At 40.7% G+C, this 16,389-nt stretch overlaps 5 protein-coding genes across 6 annotated transcripts; 2 read left to right on the top strand and 3 right to left on the bottom strand.

Annotated features, from left to right (window-relative positions):
• Positions 1-623: 623 nt before the first annotated feature.
• LOC101308362 (RPM1-interacting protein 4-like) lies at positions 624-1,775 on the bottom strand. The gene is made up of 3 exons (XM_004295255.1): positions 1,413-1,775; positions 754-939; positions 624-662 (listed from the first exon to the last, which is right to left on the bottom strand). The coding sequence occupies exons 1-3, from the start codon at positions 1,773-1,775 to the stop codon at positions 624-626; spliced, it is 588 nt and encodes a 195-aa protein (XP_004295303.1).
• Positions 1,776-5,337: 3,562 nt separating this feature from the next.
• Positions 5,338-6,128, top strand: LOC101308747 (non-specific lipid-transfer protein 1-like). The gene is made up of 2 exons (XM_004293293.1): positions 5,338-5,817; positions 5,930-6,128. Exons 1-2 carry the CDS (start codon positions 5,465-5,467, stop codon positions 5,940-5,942), a joined length of 366 nt encoding a protein of 121 aa, XP_004293341.1. The 5' UTR covers positions 5,338-5,464; the 3' UTR covers positions 5,943-6,128.
• A 1,583-nt stretch (positions 6,129-7,711) lies between these two features.
• Positions 7,712-8,062, top strand: LOC101308067 (non-specific lipid-transfer protein 8-like). Its single transcript, XM_004295254.1, has one exon. It carries the CDS (start codon positions 7,712-7,714, stop codon positions 8,060-8,062), a length of 351 nt encoding a protein of 116 aa, XP_004295302.1.
• Positions 8,063-8,321: 259 nt separating this feature from the next.
• Positions 8,322-10,248, bottom strand: LOC101308260. 2 transcript variants are annotated; one of them, XM_004293292.1, is made up of 5 exons: positions 9,827-10,248; positions 9,542-9,612; positions 9,163-9,445; positions 8,735-9,044; positions 8,322-8,640 (listed from the first exon to the last, which is right to left on the bottom strand). In XM_004293292.1, exons 1-5 carry the CDS (start codon positions 10,217-10,219, stop codon positions 8,510-8,512), a joined length of 1,188 nt encoding a protein of 395 aa, XP_004293340.1. In that variant the 5' UTR covers positions 10,220-10,248; the 3' UTR covers positions 8,322-8,509. The 2 variants fall into 2 exon arrangements, with proteins under 2 accessions (XP_004293340.1, XP_004293339.1); XM_004293291.1 differs by having other exon boundaries at positions 9,163-9,612.
• Positions 10,249-15,798: 5,550 nt separating this feature from the next.
• On the bottom strand, positions 15,799-16,191 carry LOC101307770 (protein NYNRIN-like). Its single transcript, XM_004295253.1, has one exon. It carries the CDS (start codon positions 16,189-16,191, stop codon positions 15,799-15,801), a length of 393 nt encoding a protein of 130 aa, XP_004295301.1.
• Positions 16,192-16,389: the final 198 nt, after the last annotated feature.

Below are 16,389 nucleotides of genomic sequence, written 5' to 3'. Positions count from 1 at the left end.
AAAAAAAATACTTATCTTTATCCGCAACAAAATTTAGTTGTTGTGCATGTGTTTGTTTACACTACTTCAAGAAGATCAATATAACGTACGATTAGGGTAAACTATACATGATGATACTTAAATAGCAGCAACACGTCCCAATTAGAGGAATTGAGCAATATCCTTATAGTCGCCGATCAACAGAACTCGACTTTGTAATATGAGGAGTAAAGGAATATATATGTCAGGTGGTTTTGGTTTGTTTACTAGTTGTATATTTAGGATCCATGAGTACGTAGCAAACCACAACTATATATTATGATTGATTTTGTTTGTTTGATAATACGATAACAATCCAGAGAAAAGCATTAATGAAAAATAATATTTCAATTTATAATAAAAAATTATAAGTCGAGTTGCGAACATGTAAGAGAAATAAAGTCGTTGACAATCCATTAAATTAACCACAGAATTATAATTTGATGGCAAGAATGCATAAAATTAAAAAAAGTGGATGTCCGCAACCATAAATTAACATCCATTTAGTCTAATTTGTCTATTATAACATAACATTTATTCACTTGCCAGTTAGACTTTTATTTCCTTGTGACAATTGAATAGCCAAAAGCAAAGTCATGCCTGAGTTATGCCCTTCCTCTTGGAAATATATGAAAGCAGCAAATCTACACAAAAAATTAATTTGGTTAAAATGAAATAACAAAATTAACATGGTACACTCGTGTTAGAAAAATAGCTTCTTTTCTAGACCCATACCTTTGATATGGAAAAAGATTTTTCATGATTTCTGGCATTAACACCATTGTTTGATCCTGAAGACAAAGCAGCTGAGAACATTTCAGATATATTCTTCTTTTCTTCTTTCAGTTTGTTGAATTTGTATGTAAAATCTTCGCCTGATTTTAGGTCGCTCTCATCCCAATCCCCAAATTTTGGTATTGGCTGTCATAATATTACAGAATTCAATTGCACAATAAAAAAATGAAGTATTTTATGTACTAATTAATAATTAGAGAAACAAACCAAACTAAACAATCGTGTCTACAAACCAATTCATCCTTCAAACGTGATTTTTTGTGAATGCAAATACATAATATTTGATATACAACATACATTATTCTTTATTATGATTATTGATCTCTTATTTAATTTAGATGTTACAATATATATATATATATATATAATATCAAATAATTCAATATGTAGATTAGCATATGTGTTAGAGATTAACAGAGAGATAGAGAACTTACGATCATGTCAATATCAGAAATACTAGAATGTTTGCGATGATGTACACTTGAACCAAATCTTTTTGACGATGAATTCATACTTTTATTTTTCTCAGATCTCTCCCGCAACCGTTGTTGTCTCCGTTGCTGCAATATGAGTGACGAATTGTTACACTCGAAACTCACCTTTTCACTACACACAGATAGCTCTGATTCATCACTCTTGCGACGGTGGTGACTCAAACGACGACTATGTGACGGTCGTAGCGCAATGGTTTCAGATTCCGATGAGCACTTTCGATTCTCTTCAGCAACAATAGGGAGTTTCATCTTCATCACCAACTCATCTTTCACTCTCTCTTTCTCTACGATGGTGCAAGCTTCTGGATTCTCCTGATGATCGTTGGGGTTTAGTATCTTCACTCCATCTTTCAATTTACTTTTTCGGGCCTTGTCGAAAGCAGCGGTGTATGGTGCATCGTCTCCCTTGTTGTTCCAATCTCCAAATCTCGGGACATGAGGTCTTTTTTGCTCATCAGAAGTACTCATTTTAAAAACAAATGGAGGAGTTCAGTGAAGAAGATGATGGTAATTCATATATACTAATACATTATATGAAAGTAATGAGAAGAATAAATCAATGGAGAGAGGATATGTAATGTAGCAAATATTAATTGGACGATATAATTAGTTAGGAGTCAACTTATAAACTCATAATTTGAAACATCAATATGAAATAATGATGAGAATTAACAACCCTTACGGCCATGAATGGGGAGGATTATTGCCGGAAACTAAGCTACCGATTATTATTATTATTATTTTAGGAGATAAGCTAACGAGTTGGACAAGAAGAACATTGCATGAAGACCGAAAATAGAGAAGGCTAATTCAGATAGGGTTATGATAGGGGTCTCAATAGGTGAAGCAATAAAATTATCAGATACCATATAATTATGTATTAATTTAAGGGTATTTTTATTTCTAAAGATACCTCAATTGTTTTCTGTATTTTAATTAAATTATTTCCTGTAATTTTTCTTTCCATATAGCATTAATGTATTGAATTAGGTAACAAGAAATAGACATTAACTTTTCTTTCCAAATATTGATTCATTTCATCCCAAAAAGGAGCATACACATAAATTCAATATAGAAAGTACGTATCTCCAAATTAAGAGGTAAGAAAATATTCCTGTAAGTAATTATCATCTACAAAGAAGAAGAAAAAAAAAACACAAATTAACAAAAATAATAGTAAACTCAAATCTAACAGTTAAACCCTAGCTACGGTAAAATGAACAAAAATACAGGTCCAATTACATGTAAGTCCACTTTCAGACATTTTTTCCTATATAGGTCCACCCAAATATTTTTAGGGAAAATGCCCAAATGCACAAAAACAGGGATTTTAATACCCACTTCAATGTAAATCTTTTATTTTAGCCCATTTCAATGATTTTTAATAAAATTACGAGTATACCCTGTATTGATAATTAAACTCTTCTCTCTCTAATCAAATCTAATATCTCTCATTCTCTCTCTCTCTCTCTCTCTCTCTCTCTCTCTCTCTCTCTCTCTCTCTCTCTCGTTAAGGCATCAACCGTCGAAGCCTCGACGGCGATACTCCTCAGCCACGCCGGCGACACTCCTCGGCCTCGACACGACGAACCTCAGCTCGTGCTTTAATCCAGATCCGGCTCGTGCTTCGTCGTCAAAGCTCGCCGATCTTTGACTCCAGCCACTTATTCCGAGCAGAACCGCGAGGTCCTCAGCCACGCCGGTGACGCTCCTCGGCCTCGACACGACGAACCTCAGCTCGTGCTTGAATCCAGATCCGGCTCGTGCTTGAATCCAGATCCGGCTCGTGCTTCGTCGTCAGAGCTCGCCGATCTCTGACTCCGGCCACTTATCTCGAGCAGAATTGCGAGGCGCTAGCGCTTCTGGTTGTGCTCCCGCTCGTGGAGTCGGACTGTGTGACGATGGCGTCTGACCGATCTGCATGGTGGTGGCTTCGGATCGACGGATCGGAATGTGTAGATCAACTACATCGCTCCTCAAGGAGTAAGATCCAAGGTCGAGGTTGATTTCTCCGAGGTTAGGGTTTAATTCTCCTTCTTCCTTCCTCTGTATCATTGACTATCTATATATGTGTTTGTATGTGATTGGGATTTGTTTGAGTTTGCAGTACAAAGAAGAATACAAATGTGCGGCTAGGTATACCGAATCCAAACTGTGGGCACGCACCTTGTTGAAGAGAATAGCTAGGTTGCAGTGTTGTGATTTCTTGTGAATTAAGTGCAGTATGTTGCAATTCTGTTCTCAAAATATATTTCTGCTCAAGTTATAAGTTTCTTTCATGTGTGATTACAAGTATAACATTAGTTATTGATTTCATTTTTTGTGTTATTGATGTATCTATCAACAGGAAGACAACAAACATGTATATTAGAGGGTAATAAGTCGGTTACTGAGGGTTAGTAATTTGGTTACAGGGGGTCAGTAACTAGTTACTAGGTGTCAGTAACTAGTTACTAGGTGTCAGTAACTAGTTACTAGGTGTCAGTAACTGGTCAGTGGGGGTCAGTAACGGTTTACTGGGTGTCAGTAACTGGTTAGTGAAGGTCAGTAACTGGTTAGTGAAAGTCAGTAACTGGTTACTAGGTGTCAGTAACGGGTCAGTAACTGGTTATTGGGTGTGAGTAACTGATCAGTAACTGGTTATTGGGGGTCAGTAATTGGTTATTGGTTGTCAGTAACTGGTTACTGGGTGTGAGTAACTGGTCAGTAACTGGTTATTGGGGGTCAGTAACTGGTTATTGGGTGTGAGTAACTGGTTATTGGGTGTGAGTAACTGGTCAGTAACTGGTTATTGGGGGTCAGTAACTGGTTACAGGGAAAAATCCGGTGACCGGAATCCGGCAGTCGGGAAAAATCCGGTGACCGGAGTCCGAGGTTCCGGCCAAGTCTTTTCATGTTGAAGAGGTGGGGGCAAAATAGTCTTAAAATAATATGGTTTGTTAAGACTTTAGTAAAGATTTATGCATTTGGGCATAAAAATGGTTACCTTATATTGAAATGGGCTAATGCAAAAGATTATCATTGGAATGAGAAATAAAGGGTTTGAATTAGTACTAAATGGGCATTTTCCCATATTTTTATCTATATAAGTCCACCCAGACCAAAATAGGGTTTCATTTTAGGCATTGAAGTTCAACAAAATTATTGATTGTCATCCAACCAAAAAATTAGAGTGTCTCTTTCATATTTATGAAAATGCCACTATTGTAAAAAAGTCAACTACTCCCACTCTGGAAAAATCTTCAGCCGAGCTTCGGTGATGTCTCCAACCGATCTCCAGCGGGCCTCCGGTCGACCTCCGGCGATGTACATTATAAAACAACAAGTACATTATAAAAAAGGCAACACCATTTGATTAAGATTAGCTATCCTTAGAGAAAATGCACTCATTTTGGGTGGGTTAAACCAATTTTCAACCCGGGTAAATATACTATTCATCCAAATCAGTTTTTGTTCGATAATACAACAACAAGAACGATCATAAGACCAATTATTATTCACATTTTATATGGACCGTCAGATCTTGATCTGAACGGCCCATATTAAAGAGTCATTTGGAAAAAGTTGATAGCCCATGTGCATGTCCATTCCTCATGTGCAATTTGGTCTCACGTGGGCCTCGTGGAGAAATTGGTCTTGGACTGAGAGATGGGTTAATCCTTAACCTAAGCCACAGTTCATCATGATAGATCCCGCACGGGGCCCAGCATCAACCCAGTTTAATTTTTTGCTGTTGGATGCTATTATTGGTCCAACCTCTCAATTCAACTCATGTAAATGGTCCTCTACTACATTTACTCTTAGGTAGGATAAAAAAAAAATTAGGCTAACTCAAAATACTAAATTGTAAAACCCATCATTACCATAGGATTATGACAACACCGTGGTAACGAACAATGAGTCAGACAAGTTCTTAGGTAGGAGCAATTTTATAATGGGACAGTCAAAATCATATTCTCAGGTAGAAACAAAATTTAAAACTACACAAATTACAATTTAATGAGTTCCCATAAGAGCACCAATGACCACCTATAAAAGAAACACACCTCTTATGTCCTAAATCACATTTCAGGAATTGCATCCAAAGCAAAGTAGCAATTCATATTCTATATCTCACATTCTCAGTTGTTATTTAGCTCTAATCTTTTATTACAGGTATGGCGAACAAAATGGCTTCGCTTTTGATTCTTGCCTTTGCGCTTATGGTTGTCGCCCTCAATGCTTCCCTCGCAAATGGGGACATCACATGTCAAGCTGCCATATTAGATTTGATGCCATGTCAGTCTTACTTGGCAAGCTTTGGTCCGCCAACCCCTACCGTCCCTTGCTGTGATGGTGTTCGAAGTGTGGACGCTCAAGCTACCACCACAGAGATTCGTAGAAGCCTCTGTGAATGCTTTAAGAAGGCTGCTGCTGGCATGCCTATAGACCCTGCAAAACTTAAGCAGCTTCCTCAGTTCTGTCAAGTCTCTGTTCCTGTTCCTCTTGACCCCAGCATCGACTGTAGCAAGTAATTCCTGTTCCTCATATTTCTTTGTTATATGTACATACATATGATGTACATATGATGTAGAGCTAACTTAACTAATAGTCCATGTACGTTTTACAATTGTGATATGCAGGATTTCATTTTAAATGGATTTGATCGAGGGCATGAATGATGGAAAAATAAAATTTGGAGAAGGAGAAAGATTAGTTACATGCCCGCCCACAGCCATTGATGGTTTATGATCGAAGAAACTAGTGCTTTGACTATTGCTATTATGCATGATGTATGATGTATTGTTTTAATGATTAATAGAAATCAATGACTTCTCCAATAATGGTTTCTTTTTGGTATACTTGACTTGAATTTAAGTTGATATAGGTATCTTGGTAAATATCTAACGTAAAAAGCAGTTTGTTGTCCATAGATGAATTTTAATCTGATTTGTGTAAAACTACCACGTAAAGAAAATTATCAACGTAAAGGAAGAACAAAACATTCAAGACATTCGTTCGATAGTATGAGAATTTGATAGTTTCACTATAGCTAACGCGTTAACAAATACATTATGCACCAGTTGCGGAATCTCAACTGAGTCATTATAATGAACCAAATAAAGAAGACAAAAGGAAAACAAGAAGAATTAACATATTTTTCTTTTTTTGAACAATATTTTTTTTCACTTGGGATAAATGTTTTCTAAGATTGTGTAGCATTTGCAGAAGATCACAAAATATGAGAATAAGTAGCTTTTACATAAAAATCATGAGCTAGAACATAAACATGACCACGAGCAAAGGATGGATAAACGTTTTAAGAGTTCAAAGGACTTTTTGCATGTACTGTACCCCCCTTCTTCCTCAACGGTCAAGCTTCAAGTAAACGCTTCAAGGGTGCTCAACCATTGTTCCTGGTCAGCTCTTGCTCCAGTCAGTATTTGATTTGTTAGACAAACTAAAATTTTCATCACCAACAAACAACATATTGAAAACAAGTCTTTTTCAGAGTAGAGACATTTGGGTGATTTTGATTTTAACATTGTCATGGTTAAGAGCTAGTTTGGTATTACTGTGACTTAAAAAAAAAAAAATCGGATTCTACTCTATTACAAAAATAATCAGATGTGAATTAAAATAGTTTTGGGTTTAGTAAATATTAGTTCTAAAACCACTGCAAAGTCAAAATATATTAATTTATAGTGTTTTTGTGACAGCTGTTTCTAAAAGTAACATTCATGTTTCTTTTAAAAGCTGTTGTCAGTGACCTGTAACTTAAAAAAACAATTTTTCTTTGATGTACTAAACACTATAAAAGTTCGGATAGAAACTGATTTTTTTAAAAACGAATCTATACCAAATGGAGCCTAAGTTTCCTTTTCAAATGAATGAATCACATAAGTTTAAGCCCACATAAGTTAAATCTTTGGAAAATAAGAAAAAGTTGCCTAACCCACATTTTTTTTGGTGTGAAATCTCTCTTACCTCATGTAGCCAAATCTGAGAATAGTTAAGACTATGCCAACTCACTTCCATCTAGTACATATTGTAAAATTTAATTTTGAGATTCGTTCAGATTATTAACAATCAAAAAGGGAAAGGGAAAGTACCCAGGTAGGATCAAAATCTCAAATAGTAATTGTGCAAACGAGGAAGAATGCTCTTAGGTAGGATCAAAATCTCAAATGGTAATGGTGCAAAGAATGCTTTTAGGTAGGATCAAAATCTCAAATAGTAATTGTGCAAATAAAAAAGAATGCTAGGTAGGATCAAAATCTCATATGTAAATCTCTACATTTATGACAAGCCTATATAAAAAGCACAACATACCTTGGGTTTATTCATCTTACATCAAACCCAATAATATATCTCAAATTACAATTTCATCAACCCATTTGTTCCAATTCCAAAGGTTCTCTAGTATGGAGAAGAAAATGATGGCTTTCTTTGGGTTGGTAATTACAGTCGTCCTCCTCAATGCATGTCCTGCAATCGGAGAGTGCTACGGTGAATTAGTTGAGTTGTTACCTTGTGCGACGTTCATTATGGGCCCTGGCATAGGGCAGCCCCCAGAAATGTGTTGCTCAGGTATGCAACACGTGGTTGCTGAAGCTGATACTATTGAGAAACGCAGGAGTATTTGCCAATGTTTGAAAGACAAAGCTGTTGGTGCTAGCGTTAAAGTCGACCCTGAAAAAATTAAGCACACTACTAAGGCGTGTGGCGTAAAAATTCCTATTCCTATTGATCCTAATGTCGACTGCAACACGTAATTACTCTCTCTCTCTCTCATTTTTGTTACATAACATGCATCCAGTTTATCTAAAGTTATTTTTTTGTGTAAGTTATGTAAGTTCCTTAACAATTGGACAGTCCTATTTTTTTTTGTTTTTACTTTAACATGAGTGTGATTTGATATAGATCTAGTTGTAGATATAAGATGTACACTTCAACTGATCATATGCTTTGCTGGTATGATTTGCAGAATTCCGATGTTTTAAAGGGACCAAACAGAAGTTGGATAAGAAGATTAGCTAGAAGATGATGCATTATGATGCATGTATAATGAATTAGTATTCATCCTAGAACAAGAAATATATGAATAATAAGCATCATTTCTCTCCCGAGTTGAGATCCCAAGCTCAAATTTTTCATCGCCTAATATCGCTATTCATATAATAGTTCAAAAGCCTTCATATATCACACCTAACTAATGTGAATTAACTAATTGTCTTGTTGAGCGTCCATAGAAGAAGTGCCAGCTGAATTCCAAAAATAGAGTGAAGCCATGTTCTGTCCACCATGGTCCCAAACACTGTAATTCCCGCTCTATTATGCTCCAAATATTTCACTGCAACAAGAAATAAATCGACCACTTTGCGATTTAGAACATGAATATAACAGTAATCTAAAGGGTTTAGAGGTAATGTGTCTTTGTTGCTAACCTAGAGCATGTCTCTTCTGGAATGAGATTGTGTTTGTGAAAACTGGCACCAACTTGGCATTGTCCAGATCGTCGTCTTCGTCCGCTTCTTCATCATCCGATTCCAAATCAGCACCGAAAGGAAACACTTGATGATCTGAGGAAACCTGAGGTATCATCGGAGTCTCGGTTTCTGCGTAATCAAAAGAGTGGATTGTGGCACAGACATTCCACTTTGCAGCAAGCCCAGTAATTGAGTGTGCCTTGTGTGTTAATTTGGTTGCACTCCGCAAGCATATGAATAGACTAGTAACAAGGCTTATAGAACATAACTGCACCATGACCATAAGCAAAATAAAACCAATCAATCAATTAGTACATCTCAGATATATGGCTATTCATTTTTCATTAACATTAGAAGTGCTGCTCGATCAGTTGATTGACACTTACGGCGAGTTCTCCGGCCTTGAAGATATTAACATGAGCACTCGACCTGGTTATAGTGACAAGAGAGGCGAGCTGACTCGCAGTAACCATGATCAGAGAGATCAAGATGAACACTCGAAATCGATGGCTTATAACCCGAAGGGTCTTTCTGATCTTGTTGTGTTCCATCATTATGGTCTCCACCTCGGTTTCCTTTTGAAAAACTTGTGCGCAACTTTCTATTCTTATTATTTGACATCTGCATATAAGCCGGAACATAACACACACCAGGAAGAAAATTGTGGTCCTGTAAAGCCATGAACACAGTTCCAACATGCATAGTATGGTGTCACTCAAATACATGTTACCATAGTATGGTAGTTCTGTTGCTCCTGAGACATACCACCATATTTTGTACACACACTCTGCAGCAAAACAGGGGAAGACAATGAAGCATAGGAGCTTCATTGAATTCTGCAATAGGGAATCATGGAATTAGAGCTCTAGTTTGATGCTTGTATAGAATGACCAATAATGAGTCCAATGAAACACTATTTAAAGGATCAATTGCATACTCGGATCAAGCAATTCCACACTTAGGACTAACACATACTTCACCTCACCCCAATAAATAGTAAGTATTTTTCTTTGTCACAGAACTAACAAATTACTTTGAAAACAAGCTTACATGAAATAGTTGCTTATATTCTTGACGGACTTTCTCACTTGCATCACATAGCTTGTCAAGGAAGAGAAACCTTCTCGGACCGAATTTTCGAGTCCAGAAGGAGAGGCTGACGAAGGAGAGACCCGCGAACAAGGAAAGCGAAAGCTGAGAAACAACATGGTAAGGTCTACTATGGTTGGCATCACAGCTCGAGCAGGAGAGAAGAAAGTTCGAGACTAGTGGTACACCAATGGCTAAGACGAAGAAGAGTGACCATGAAAGACCTGTCCTCCATATACTAGACTGATCCACAAAGACCCATTTAAGGCACGAACTAAAGCTCTTAAACTCAAGTGCTTCATGGCCGGAGTTAGAATTCTGTTTTGGCAGAATAGGTTGCGTTTGATCTTCCATGGTTTTGTGCAAGCTTTCTTTGAAAGTCTGAATATAAAAGAACGCAAATTGAACGAATAGACAAGAAAAACCATCTTAGCTTAGATCTACTTGAATCAAGGTGCACAAGACAAGTGTTGAACAACTTTGATAAACAAATGTGTAGGAAGTCTTTGATTCTTGATCATATGAATTATTGATGCTGCCAGATAACATGGTTTAGTTTGAGGAATTTGGCTCCTTGTACACCTGTAAAAGGGTTCGAGGTTGATAGAGATCTACCACTTAAAAGGAACAAATGATCAAGGTGTCACAAAAAAAAATGTCATTTGATAAGGCAAGCTAATTGACTATTTACACTTTAAATTAGACTTTGCTTGCAGGACTGTCGTAAGTCCACTAATATATAATTTGCAAATATCAGTTCAAAATCACAACCAGTATCCTTTCTGCCAAGAATGATCTAGAATTGTGTGTTATAATGAGTACGACACACTTAAGAGAAATGTTTGGAAATCAGCCTAATTGAGAGGTCTAACCCTCACACTTGTTATGTTGATTATTTTTTAAGTTTTACTACATCTCTACAACAATAAAGCAGCAAGTCTGAAAATTTACCAAATTAAGAACTTTCATAATTACCTTTTGTTTCTGTACAATCCTAGATAGGGCTGCAGAAGCTGATGGTGTGTCTGTTGGATGATAAGCTATCCTCTCGTTGACCTGCAAACACAAGGATGACCGGGGGCATCTGGTCTTTCCTCTTCCGATGATTAAGTCAGTATCTGCTGGTTGAATGTAATTACTAGGGTAGTTAATGATACCTGACAAGCTGGTGGCTGAGTGGGTTCTCTTTACATGAAAACCGATGTGGGACAACTGCCTTTGCTGTTACTTCAAACACCTAGCTCCCTTATGCATTCTGAAACCGTTCCCGGCCCAATGCTGCCACCGAGGTCAGGCCCGGCCCATCCTACTAATGGGCGGGAACCTTAGCGCGGCCCCGATTGTGGTGGAATGCATGCTGGTTTACAGGCTTGAGAGGTTATTTATGCACAACCGACTACAAGTCCCCCCAAGTTCCTGTTCAAGACACATCTTGAGGGGGGACTTGCTAAAATAAGCCAGTAGACCAGTATATTCCATATGGACTCCCGCCTATAGTCCCCCCAAGTTTGGACTTATGACGTGGGTTGAACAGGTGTTACACTTTCCATGGACAAGAGTAGCGAGCCCTTTCCATATCCGGTATTACTTCTCGAGTGACGGGGTGTTAACGTCGTCCGTGGTTTATCAAGCCACTTGCTTCGTTTTTAAAGGGATGATATAAAACTTATGCCTTTTGGTGGATTATCTATTCCGCTTGGTATTACTCGGGATTTTAATAACTTATGCCTTTCGGTCGATCACTTATGCCTCTCTGTCGAATGTCTATCTCGGTCGAATGCCAATCTCTCGATGGAATGCCAATCTCTCAGTGGAATGTCTATCTCTCGGTCGAATGCCAATCTCTCGGTGGAATACCAATCTCTCGGTGGAATGCCGCTCGGTAGAATGCCTATCTCTCTCTAGCTTATGCCGCTTGGTGGAATGCCTCTCGGTGGAATGAATATATCTTGGTGGAACTCACCCGAGATGGGTCTTTCACTTGGTGTTACGATCTCGATGATACTCATCCGTGATGAGTCTTTTACTTGGTGTTACGATCTCGTTAATACTCATCCGAGATGGGTCTTTTACTTGGTAGTTTGTGCGTTGCTGTGGCAGGTGCATTAAATGCATGTTCGCCAGATGTCGCCATGTTCCTGGGGATAACTGACGAGCAATTAATGCATGTCGCTTTATTATTTCCTTCTTCAAGAAGCTACGACGGTTTATCCACGTGGCACGATCCTGCGGTTTGATCGGACGGCTAGGGGTGCCTCGTTTTTGTTAAGTGGGTTTTTAATGCGTCGTTTCGTGGATTGAGGCGACTTCCTACTATGTATATTCTTCCCCCCCCCCTTTTTCGTCTTCACTCTTTCACTTACTCTATTCTTTGGTCGCTTTCTGGTTTTTCTCTGTTCTATCTGTTTTTCTCTGCTCTCTTTCGGTTCTCTGTGGCTTCTCTCTTTTCTGCTTTCTCTGTGGTATCTTTCATCCTCGTGCAGTACCGCCGTTGATCTCTGCGATTGCGAGGTGCTACCGGTCCTTTGAGTTTCCGGCGTTGCTACTACGTTGAAAATCTGGTAAGTTTCTGTGCTGCTTTATACTTCGTGCTGCTGCATACCTCTGTTTTTGCTTTGCTTTGCCTCTGTTTTGTGTTGCTTTTGTGATGGTTTTGGGTAAAACCGGGGATTGTGGTGTTATAGGGATTTCTGGGTTTAAATTGTGTTAAGCTATGCACTATGCACTTGCTCCCGGTGGCGCACACTAATAGATCTTAGGGTTTGTTATACTATGACCAGCGGCGCAGGCACTGCTTCCTCTAGGCGGTATATCTTGGAGGATGAGACCGTGTGAGATGAGCCTGAGTGCAGCATGACCCTGGCCGAGATAGAACAGTTTCGGGATAACTAGGGCATCCCGCCCACGGTTACCCTCCGTGGGCTTTACGAAGACGAGTTGGCATGCTGTCAGAGAGATGGCTTCGTTGCAGTGCACGACAACATGTTTAGGAATGGTTTCTCCCTCCCGCTTCCTCAGTGCGTGCAGTACCTGCTGCGCATGCTTCAGCTAGCTTCTCGGCAGATCCCCCCAAACTAATGGCGCCAGCTGCTTTCCCTGTGCCGCATGTACTACCTGTCTGACATAGGGTGGCCAACTATCAATGAGTTTCGGGCTCTCTACCGCCTATCGTACTCGAATAAGCAAAACTGCGGCGGGTGCGTGTCCTTCGCCGCTCGGGATTACTTGCCTCCCGGTACGGATCTTCCAACGTCCATAAATAACAACTAGCGTTCAAAGGTCGTGTTTGCCGATGGGCGATGACAAAGAAACTGCCTGAAATACGTTGTGCCCAACCGGTTTAGGTATATCCGGGATCAGTCCTTCTCGCTGTCTGAGATTGAGAAGCAACGTATCGCTCAGATATTTACGGCCTGGCCATTGGACAAGGATCGTAGCTCGTACAACTTGACCTGGTGGAATGTGCTAGTTCATTGTGAACTCGGTTGTATGCCTAGTGGGGTCCCTGGTTAAATGTCTCTCGATTGCTGTTTGTTTTTTTTTACTTGTTGTTTTTTTTTGTTTGACTGTTGTGCTTGTATGCAGCAAAAGTTTATAAACGTAAGCCCCATGAATCACACCCGCGCAACATGGACTTTGATATGGATTTGCTGAGTGACCTCTTGGAGGTCGGGAAGGTGGCCTCTCGTATCGAGGTGAATGTTGCTAACTCTACTGCCCGCATCTCAGAGGACGCTGTGCTCCTGGAGATTCTTGACGAAGGGTACGGGAATTCGCCTACTGACAAAGAGGGGCCCGTGAGTACCGGTGACGTGGTCAACGTCCACTTGGGCAAGAAGAAGAAGAAGACGTCGTCCAAGAAGTCGAAGTCTCAGCGGGATGAAGGCGTGACTTTGACCGGCATGAGCATGACTAGCGCCTCGCCCCCCGAAAGAAACAGAAGTCGACGGGTTCCTCGGCCGGCAACCCGGTGACCTTGAGCGCTCTCGCTCCTGCTCTTCCCCAGATCAAAAAGACCCCTATTCAGCAGATACTGGATGAGTATGGGTGCACCGACGAAAGGTTTTTCTGTAGCATGGTGGGCGACCTGAAGGGAATCGAGCTGGACCGGATCAGGGTAGGGTCTAATAGCCCTTAACAGAACCGGCAATACGCTCAAGAGGCAATGATGAAGGTAAACTTCACCTTTCTAATGCCAATTTTACTGTCCGGGGTGCTGTACTTAACTATTTATCTCTTTGCAAGCTCTATTTGCTGTCTATGTCATCGATGCCAGCAAGGACTCCAACGAGATGAAAGAGCGCTTGGCTAGCCTTAATGACCAGATTAGCTACCTCCGGGCGGAGCAGAAGATGATGGAGAAAAACTTGGAAGCCGAGAAGAAGGAGAAGCTCTCTTTGGTTGACAAGTTTGTCAAACCCAGCCTTCATACTAAGGATCTGAAGGGAAAAGCCGAGCGGGTGGCAGCTTTGGAGTGCGACATAGACGCGCTTCAGCGGGAGAACGCTAAGCTGTGGATTAAGCTGAAGGAAAGGGTTGACTAGATCGTCGACCTGCAAGGCCAGATTCCCGCTCAGGGCGAGCTTGCTGTAACTAAGTTCAAGGAGTTGGACGAGCTGAAAGCAATGCTCAAGGCAGCCTGAAAGGGTGGCATCACCGAGAAGTTTGGTGAATGGAGCCGCATTGGGTATCTAGACAAGGCAAAGATGACTGCCGACCTGATCGCTGCCCGGGAGACCAAGGAGAGGGAGGCGAAGTCGAAAGAGGCTGTCGAAAAAGAGCCCGAGAGTGCAGGGGGGTTGACAGTCGTGCCGTCCGAGAAAGACATTGAGACCAGTGCTGTTGGCAAGGACACCTTGGCCGAGTCGTCCGAGGACGAAGAAGAAGACGGCCGCGAGACGTAGGTTGTAATGTGCCTTTTTGCTTTTGTAAGACAATGGCCTTGTGCCCTATCTTGGTGATGATACATCCCAGGAGCTTTTTGTAAATACCAATTGGGACTACTCCCGGCATTTCGGGTTCTGATATATTATGCCTTGATTATCCTTTGTTATCTGCTCCTCTCCCGTGTTATATTATATTGTGTTATACCTGTCCTGCTTGTTACTGAGGATTTTAATGACTTATTACCCATCCTGTTTGGGGTTATTTAAGATTTTAATAACTTGTGCCTCCTGATGGATTACCTATCCCGCATGGTGTTACTCGGGATTTTAATAACTTGTGCCTCCTGGTGGATTACTCAATGGCGTTTGGATTTAACTTCCTCATTCCTGTATTAAGTTTTCAGGATCAATGGAGGCATCCTCCGGGATATGTTGTTCTCCCGGGGGCAGCAATATTTACAGAGATACATATTACAAAAATGGGTCTCGTCCCCCTTTTTAAACTGAGTAAAATCTCAGATGCTCCGTATTACAAGGGCACCAGGTGACTATCCCATCCTGATCCTGGAGAAAGAAAGTTGTTGGGCCGACCTCTTCAACAATCTCGTATGGCCCTTCCTAGGTTGGATCCAAGGCTGCCGTCTTGGTCATGATTTTCTTCATTACCCAGTCCCCCAGTCCTATCGTCCGAGCCTTGACTTTACTATTGTAATGGCGTGCAACTCGCTGCTTATAGACTTGGTTGTGTAAGTCTGCTCTCTCCCTCCTTTCCTCGATGAAGTCAATGTTTAACTAGAGGCCTTCCTCATTGGTTGTAGTGTCGAAGTTCTCGACCCTTCCCGATGGTATTGACGTCTCGATCGGCAAGACAGCTTTCGTGCCAAAGGCCATGCAGAAAAGAGTTTCTCCTGTTGCTTCTGTTGGTGTGGTTCTGATTGCCCATAATAGTTCCGGCAGCTTCTGTGCCCACAGACCCTTGGCGTCATCTAATTTCTTCTTCAAAAGCTTTTTGATGATTTTGTTAACTGCCTCCACTTGACCATTGGTCTATGGGTGTGCCACCGATGTGAAGACCATCTTGGTGCCCATGTCATTCGTGAACTCAATCAGATGGTTGTTGTTGAATTGTGTTCCATTGTTCGTGACTATTGTCTCTGGGACCCCGAATTTGCAATGTATATTTTTCATCAAGAAATTCTTCACACACTCGGTGGTTATCTTCTCCAGGGGATCCGCCTCTACCCACTTCGTGTAGTAGTCAACGACCACTATTACATATTTAAACTGCCCGGGTGTCGTTGGCAGTATCTCGATGAGATCAAGGCTCCACTGTGCAAAAGGCCAGAGCAACAATAATATTGACAGAGCAATAGGAGGAGAATGTGTCCCGTTAGCGTGCAAATGACATTTACGGCATCTCTCCAACATCTTATCCGCCATGGCGCCCATGTTAGGCTATAAGAACCTTGTGTGGAGTCCCTTATGCGCTAACGACCAGGATCCAGAGTGATTCCCGCACATCCCCTCATGGATTTCTGCCATGATCACCTCTCCTTCCTCTTCTGTTACGCACTTGAGGTTTGAGAAACTGTAACCTCTGCGGTATAGTGTCCTGCCCATGAGTGTGTACCTTGCACA

This window comes from Fragaria vesca, linkage group LG3 (assembly GCF_000184155.1).
Source record: "Fragaria vesca subsp. vesca linkage group LG3, FraVesHawaii_1.0, whole genome shotgun sequence".
NCBI lineage: Eukaryota > Viridiplantae > Streptophyta > Magnoliopsida > Rosales > Rosaceae > Fragaria > Fragaria vesca.
This window is presented reverse-complemented; position numbering and strand designations above follow the sequence as displayed.

What these genes read in the sequence shown, in the direction of transcription:
- LOC101308362 (XM_004295255.1), bottom strand. Translation starts at nt 1,775, where the DNA reads ATGAGTACTTCTGATGAGCAAAAAAGACCTCATGTCCCGAGATTTGGA. An exon ending in TATCTGTGTGTAGTGAAAAG is followed by an intron (nt 940 to 1,412) that starts GTGAGTTTCGAG and finishes ATATTATGACAG; the next exon opens with CCAATACCAAAATTTGGGGA. An exon ending in AATCTTTTTCCATATCAAAG is followed by an intron (nt 663 to 753) that starts GTATGGGTCTAG and finishes TTTTTTGTGTAG; the next exon opens with ATTTGCTGCTTTCATATATT.
- LOC101308747 (XM_004293293.1), top strand. Translation starts at nt 5,465, where the DNA reads ATGGCGAACAAAATGGCTTCGCTTTTGATTCTTGCCTTTGCGCTTATG.
- LOC101308260 (XM_004293291.1), bottom strand. Translation starts at nt 10,219, where the DNA reads ATGGAAGATCAAACGCAACCTATTCTGCCAAAACAGAATTCTAACTCC. An exon ending in AATATAAGCAACTATTTCAT is followed by an intron (nt 9,613 to 9,826) that starts GTAAGCTTGTTT and finishes TCCCTATTGCAG; the next exon opens with AATTCAATGAAGCTCCTATG. An exon ending in CCAGAAGAGACATGCTCTAG is followed by an intron (nt 8,641 to 8,734) that starts GTTAGCAACAAA and finishes TTCTTGTTGCAG; the next exon opens with TGAAATATTTGGAGCATAAT.
- LOC101307770 (XM_004295253.1), bottom strand. Translation starts at nt 16,191, where the DNA reads ATGGCGGATAAGATGTTGGAGAGATGCCGTAAATGTCATTTGCACGCT.
- LOC101308067 (XM_004295254.1), top strand. Translation starts at nt 7,712, where the DNA reads ATGGAGAAGAAAATGATGGCTTTCTTTGGGTTGGTAATTACAGTCGTC.